The sequence below is a fragment of the Anneissia japonica genome, unplaced genomic scaffold (assembly GCF_011630105.1).
Source record: "Anneissia japonica isolate Jap-2015-1 unplaced genomic scaffold, ASM1163010v1 scaffold287768_len205223_cov117, whole genome shotgun sequence".
Taxonomy (NCBI): domain Eukaryota; kingdom Metazoa; phylum Echinodermata; class Crinoidea; order Comatulida; family Comatulidae; genus Anneissia; species Anneissia japonica.
This window is the reverse complement of record NW_022735704.1, coordinates 88,633-96,129: the sequence shown is the minus strand read 5'-3', so window position 1 is coordinate 96,129 and position 7,497 is coordinate 88,633. Positions and strand designations below refer to the sequence as shown.

At 33.1% G+C, this 7,497-nt stretch overlaps 2 protein-coding genes across 2 annotated transcripts in view; both read right to left on the bottom strand.

The window, feature by feature from the left end:
* Positions 1 to 576, bottom strand: part of LOC117116667 — a 4,913-nt gene extending 4,337 nt beyond the window's left edge. Inside the window, exon 1 of the mRNA XM_033260752.1 lies at positions 540 to 576. Within this exon, the coding sequence (XP_033116643.1) occupies positions 540 to 576 (37 nt within the window). The remainder of the gene's footprint in view (positions 1 to 539) is intronic.
* LOC117116669 lies at positions 10 to 3,567 on the bottom strand. Its single transcript, XM_033260754.1, has 2 exons — positions 1,335 to 3,567; positions 10 to 1,016 (listed from the first exon to the last, which is right to left on the bottom strand). The coding sequence occupies exons 1-2, from the start codon at positions 1,526 to 1,528 to the stop codon at positions 758 to 760; spliced, it is 453 nt and encodes a 150-aa protein (XP_033116645.1). The 5' UTR covers positions 1,529 to 3,567; the 3' UTR covers positions 10 to 757.
* Between the last annotated feature and the right edge of the window lie 3,930 nt (positions 3,568 to 7,497).

Genomic DNA, 7,497 nt, shown 5'->3' with positions numbered 1-7,497 from the left:
ATTCATTTACCACTTATTTTGTACAGTATTTTTTTTTGTCTTGATGTTACTTTTGATGTTAGTTTTATATTGTCTTAAAGGGAAAGGGATATTTGCATTTCTGCGGAAGAGAAGAGAGAATGGTAAAATTGCCAGGGAGGGGAAAAAAGAAGGGATTAATTTACCCTGTTTTGAGCTGGTTTTAAGTTTTTAATTTGATGTGGCTTGCAATAAGTAATTGTTCTTTTAGTTTTGTGTTAGATACACCCGATGTAAAAATCCAAATTACTATTATATTATTATTACAGAAAAAAACCCAGAAAAACAGTAAAGTGATATATAAACCAAAATTAATATAAAAATATGTAAATACAATATAATATTGACAGAAGTGATAAGGAAATATCCTTTGGTTGAATCCAGGCCTGAGAAGAAACACTTTATATAATGTCATGGTGTACAACTGAACATGAGAATGGTTGATAAGATACAGATTATTTACTATTTTACTATTTAGATTCAAATTAGCTACTACTTTCTGTTGGGAGAATAACAAACACCCCCTTCCTCCTCAGCTATTAAATATTTAGAAACCATAATGCCTTAGAAAAATAAATTTTAAACATAGCAACATAGCAAGTTTTTTTTTTCTTACAAAGCCTGAAATAAGAATGGAAGTGTAGTTTGTACAAATAAATTTATTAATATTAAGTATTACTGTGAATTTTTTTTTTATATATAATCTGTTATACGATTATTATTGAATTATATTTAATTATTACTGGTAATAATGAGCCTGATGCAAAAATGATTTACCTTCTGTGTCCGGCTCAACCATGATGTCTACCTGCTGGGTTTCGTTGAGCAGGCGCAGACATTCATCTTCAGGCCGTGCCTCCTCTTCAACACTCTCATGGGTCTTTCGATGTGCTATGTGGCAAATCAGCCATCGCATATGTTGCCACTCTGCTGCAATCGGTAGCAAGTCATCCCTACCGACCCCACTACGAACCGTAGAGCGGACTTTCTTGAGGTGTCTACATTGCATAAAATAATATTTATATACAGTACAGTACTATGTGAATTACATCAATTAAATTGTTTTTGTGTTTGCCGAATAATAATAGTAATTTTACTAATGATAATAAGAAAAATACAATAACTGACTATAACAATAATATGGTATTAAAAAGCATCAAAGAGGGATTTGAACTCCAACATAAAGTTCGAATCAACCGTTTTGCTGGACTTTCCTATTTCACCATATTTTATTCCACTTGGATAGAGAGATGAGCGATTTTTATTTATTTTTCTTATAAACACCATATAAATATTTTTAAAAAAGTAACTGTTACCTTGCAAATGCTGTTCGCCTGACATTATAAAGACGCTGGCATTCTTCGACGCTCAGCTCCATTTCTTTAGCCACGGCTTCCCAGGCATTCTTTTTCTCTCTCTTTCCATGTTTGTATGCGGCAACATGTTTGTCATATAAACACCTGTATAATTGAACTGTCTCCATCAATTTTACTTCTGCAGAGGAAGGCATTTTTCTTGAAAATGAAGTTCACTGCAGTTTTTAGTGTTTGCCAGACCCACGCCCATACACCCATTCCCGTACACATTGCTACGTACTGTACACGGATTGGACAAAAACAATAAGAAAATAGTGTGCTACCAGTGGGGAACTTAGAATTGTTTATCTCCGTATCTTGCTGTTGTGACTTTGTCGGACAGTACCGCCGAATTAACTATGACTTTGCTGGACCCGATAATTAGCGCGGTAAAATATCAAAGAGATGCAATTCTTGGTAATGTTGATCCTGATGTTTTAATCCGCAAGTCATCAGTTGGGCTTATACTGTTAAATTTATTTTGATCTCACTTTTTAAAATTTTAATTCTGAATTGGACTACGGTAACAGAAAAAAGTAGTAGACATAAGTTAAAAAGAAGAATACTCTGTAAATTCAAATTAAACAGGCAGTTTAAACGATCAATAATGGTTAATTCTGTCAATTGCATTTAACATGATGAGGTCTATCATATTATTAAGAACACACTACAGAAAAGTACAATCGAAAATCATAGGCCCATTATAGTCATTTTATTTCTTTTTTCTTTTATTTTGCATCACCATTAAAGTGCATACAAGATAAATTATATGTTGAAATGTTGAGGAAGGAAACATTCTTAAACCAGAGGATCTACTAATAGTCTTAAATAAAACAAAGACGGAAAACTCGGAGAGGGAGAAATTTTGAGATTTAACGTTTCAATCTATTTTATCATTATCAAGAATACTGATGAGAAAATCTCGCCAATCAAAATGAGGTAATTAGGATGAGGTGTGTCTTACATAAAGTAGATCACTTCTTTTTTACGAATGAACAACAAATGTATGAAAAGCCTGGGAATGCTAGCTGGATGAAAGTCTCATGAAATGAAATAAACAATAAGTTAATCCAGTGAAATATACATTAGGAAATGCTTAAATAAATGTCCTAATTACCCCTGCCTTACTTAATTAAACATTTTAAAAATACAAAGGCCAAAGTTCAAACAAATTTTTAAAAAATGAAAAATAAACTGAAAAGCAAAACACAAGAGCATTAATTAAAAGAAAATAGTCTAGTACCGGCGCACAATTGAATAGTTTACTCTGTTCTGGCATTGGCTATATCATTGTCAGTGGACAGTGAATTGTAATGCTCATTGGCTACAGTACCACAACAACCCAGATTCACATTTCGTCTTTGCTGGACCCGATAATTAGCGCGGTAAAACATCAAAGAGATGCGGATCTTATTTTGGTTCAACTATTAAGTCATTGTTTTGGATTTGAAGCAACTGAAAATCATAGCTCATGTATAATAGGTTAAAATTATGTTAAACTTTGCAAGAAGTAAACTGAAGTTCAAAAAGAATTATAAGGCCTAGGCCTGCTCTAAAAATAAAATTTCGCTGTCCATTCAGATTTGAAGGAAATTTGCAGGGCGAGGCGCCGTTATTACTAGACCTACTAGCAAAAAAAAAAAAAAAAAAGAACCTACAGTACAAATGAAAACATCGTATGGACCTAGCCCTATGTATAATACAGTCCTAGCCCTATGTATTATACAAGTGTCCTTTTTTCCAACCGTTTATTAGCCTAGATTATAACTAGAACGACTCAAACTTGATGAAATATCAATTTTAAGTCAGTTGTGAGGCCAGATTCATCGAAACTTGCAACAATTTTATAAGTGTGTGGTAAATATATACCGAAATACATATACCATTTTCAATTTTCGCTTACGTTTCTTATGAAAAGTTGACTTCAAGTCAACTTTTCATAAGAATCGTTAGAAACGTAACGTAAGCGAGTTCATTCAAGAATATTCGACAAAAACGCGGTTTCCTGTCGATTTGTGATAAATCGACGCATCAGACAGATATTCAACTCGTCGGTTTCCTGTCGAGCATTGCTTTACGACGATTTTGCTTTGCGTTACGTCGATTTCACAACGTATCAGTCGCAATCGGTTTCCTGTCAAATCGTATTTTGTTACGTCAAAACGACGTAGTCGTAAGTAAATCAGCCCTCTTACGTCGACAGGAAACCAGGCTTTACTCTCCATAACACAGCACCCCTAGTTCCGTCACCTCTGGTTTAGTTTATCACTAGTTTATCACGTATGCGTAATCCAAGATTTAGCTGCCGAATCCCGCCGAGTGATGAACGGTGAATTATTATATTATCTCTTATGGTAGCAACAGAGCAACTGGGTAGCAACAGGTTGTGCTGCCACCAAGAGTTTAGTTTTCGGGAACCTTATAAGGCATGGAGGAATAACCTCCATGTTATAAGATAGGGAACTTGAAACGGAAGAGCATAAACGGGAATAAGAAATTTCCTCGGCTACAGCGGATTGGTTCTCGAACGAGATAACCATAACGAAAGCTCTCGATTGTTTGTAAAACGTGGTGGTTGTAATATTTTTATCTTTCAAACTTTGTCAAAAAGCGGGGCAATTAGGCGTCCTGGTTCTAGTGGGTACAAAGGCCCAGGAAAAAATGGCCCCAAAAGACAGGTATTTAAAAATTGCCCCATGGGGAAAATGTAGTAATATATATATTTTTTTAATCTTCCAACTACTAAAATGCTGCAAAATGGCAAAAATTGAATCAATAAATCAACATAAATCATGATTTTTTTTTAAAGTCAAAATAATTTAGTTTTTAAAAGAATCAAATATCAAATAAGTTGCCATTTATATTACTTTTTTTCAGTAACTATATAGAAATTAATAACATAGTTCATTCATTGAACAAAAAAAGATATACATTTTTAACTTTTAAATATAAAACTCATAATGTGAATAATTTGTTTGGGTTGTTTTTAAATTAATAATTTAATCAATCAATATAATTATTATGTTTGTTTTTCAAGTAAAATAATTTAATCAATCGATAGATTTTGTTGTTTTTTAAACAAATTTATTTATTTTTGAAGAGATGATTCTATCCTTTAAAAATTTGTTAATAAAAATTACCAAAATGTTATTAGATCTTTATAGTAACAGGTTTTTAGTTAAATTCCTACAAAAATGGATTTTAAAACTCATTTAACAGTCTTTTTTATTTTATATTTTAACAAAATGTTACTATACTAGATCTTAAATTTATATTTTAACTTACTGTATATTAACAAATAAATCTAGATTAAGTTGGTAGTTTACAGTTATTTAAAAAAAAGGTGTTATAATTTCACTTAAACAAATTAAACTAATACTAATATAAGTCAATAAGGTATGTATTTAGTTTATAATTTTATTACTTAAAATATAAATTAAAACTTTATTAATAAACAATGAAGGTACTCTGTATCTATTTTCTAAAATAACTAAATTTTTGCTATTTTGCAGATTTAAGTACAGAAATCAGTTTTATTACTAATTTTTATCATTGAGGGCCATTTTTACCTACCTGTCATTTGGCGTAATTTTTACCGGGGCAATTTTCTCCGGGGCCTTTTTTTCAGAGGCCAATTTACGTATACATTCCCCCGTAGTATGAGTCGTCTATCCTACACAAATCAGGCAAATTCTGGCATAGTACACCCACTCACACACACGCAAACACAGTCCTAGCCTTGTGGTATCTGTTTTTATGATGTTGTAGGTCGTACACTATTAATTGAATCGCGCTCGAACCCCTTCCCCACTTCCCCCCACACCCTCGCGGTCAGTACTAACCTCAATTATTTTGTTGCCGTAAAACTTAAAGTAAGTAGATATCTTTTGAGCCCATTTTTCAGTCTCTGTATTCCAGCAATCTAGCTTTTCTTCACCATATTCAATATTACTTTTGAAGATGTTTAGGCCGTTGCAATCTACTACCGGCAATGTACTGGTGCAATGTTTTGCTGACAGCATAGTTGTTTGACCTTAGAAATGATTGGCAAAATCAGTCAGTAAATATAGTAAATTTAATGTGAATTCAATAAAAGTCTACAGGACACCACGATCACTGACTTGGTTCTTTAATTCCATACCCCGTTTACAGTGAAGCCACTATAATATATAGCTGAGCTCTCATCAGCTTCAATACATTAACACAGCATAGTAAATTTAAACACAAACAAACACCCCAGCTACATGTAACAACAGAATAGCATAAAACTTATTGCAATTAGTATCATTAAATCATCGAATACTAAGAAAGAATACTCGGAAAGAATAAAAATAATATCTCAATCATTACAGTATTAGGTATGCAAGTATTAGGTATACAATACAGCCAAAACTGCAATGCTAATACATCAAAACAATACCGCAATTACAATCAAGGGGACCATCTCAATCACACACTAGTAGTATTATCTAGTGCATTTAACTAATTATAAACGTTGTCTTGAGGCGTATAACATGTTCAAAACTTTTATATCAATCAGCGTCTCCAACAAGCGTAGCCCTAGTTACCCACACTTTGCGGTATAGGTATTACTGTATTATCCTCTCTGACCTTATAATAACGATTGTTGCAAACATTGTAAATGTGGGATCAGTGGAGTAACGAAGGGGCCGAAGCTCGTTTTGTGATGTATTTTAATGTCTTTTGTGGCACAGATTAGTTCTTTAACCCTTTGAAGTCGAGGTCCGTATACTATACGGACCAATTTTCTGTCGCAGGAAGCGCGCTCCGTATACAGTACGGAGTGACGTTTAACGCTGCTACCCTCTATTTAATGGGTCACTTAGGGGATTTCCCTATTGTTGCCGCAATTCAAAATGGTCAAAAGAAAGCAGTCATTTAGCGTCAGTCACGCGCTTACGGTTATTTTAGCAGACGATGAGAGTGGGGATGAAAATATCGATCTCGGTGAAGATATATATTATTCTGCAGTAAGTAATGACGATTCAGGTGATGATGACACCGCTACTAGTAGTGTATTAACTGACATAAGCCCTAGGTTTAGCTCTAAGCACGAGGAGGAAGTGCTTAGTTTATGGGTAAAAAAATACCCCTTTAGGCCCCTGAATTGCAATTTTTTGGGCACTTGTTTATTTAACGTTATTTTTCATAGTTCGTTCTATTAAACAGTGTATGCACAAATGACTTTGAAAGGCAATTACTCAAAATCCTGTTTATCTTGACTCTAAGAGTACTGTACTTTCACTTTCCAATAACTTAGGCTTGAAATGAATTTGAATGAATGACCTCTCATTTTAAAGATCACATACTCAGGTATCTGAAAATACCATTAACTTGAATTTCAATTTTTGCTACATCTTAGCCATTTTGCCCCAACATGCCCCATATGTTCTTTACTGTACGGAAGAATGCTGTTTAAGGATTTTTTTGTGCTCGGACAGAGTTTGAGGCAAACGTCAACGAAATTTTATAATTCCAACGAATTGAAACGATCTACTCCTTTTTCTATATTTTCCTCAAGTTTTTAAATATTCAAAAATCTGTATCTCATTAACCGCTTTTTATCTCATTGACCGAGTTTTTTGTTGAAATTTAAGAATTATAAAACGTCTGTATTTCTATTGGCAATCATGTATTTTTTACTTTAATTTAGTCTTTTTTAATTGTGTGTTTTAAAAATACAATTCGGAAATACAGAAATGAATGTAAAATTTTACTGTACGTTTTTGTTTGTCTTGTGTGTGGTCATCCCACTTTTATTTCATATAATCAATCATTTTACAAAATCAAACATAAATCTTAACTACAGATACGATATTGCAACTTGCAATATTTCTTTGCCGTAATAATTTCAATTTCAAGCGGTTTTTTTTAAATTTTTATTGTATTTTAAAAGCCTATTCAATTAGATATAACCTATCTCATCCAATGTTACGCTGTCTTAAGCAGTATTATGTTTTAAGTTTATGCAGTCCACCCAATAGTGCGAATCATTTCCTTAGTCATCATGCGCAGTAAATAATCGCATTTTAGGCGAATTCGTCTGAGGAAAAAAACAACGGCCTACCCCATTAATCCATGGAACTGTTTGCCTTTTTGGGAA

Coding starts and splice junctions, on each gene's coding strand:
- LOC117116669 (XM_033260754.1), bottom strand. CDS start 1,528: ATGCCTTCCTCTGCAGAAGTAAAATTGATGGAGACAGTTCAATTATAC. Junction 1,017..1,334: donor AGGCGAACAGCATTTGCAAG/GTAACAGTTACT, acceptor TATGCAATGTAG/ACACCTCAAGAAAGTCCGCT.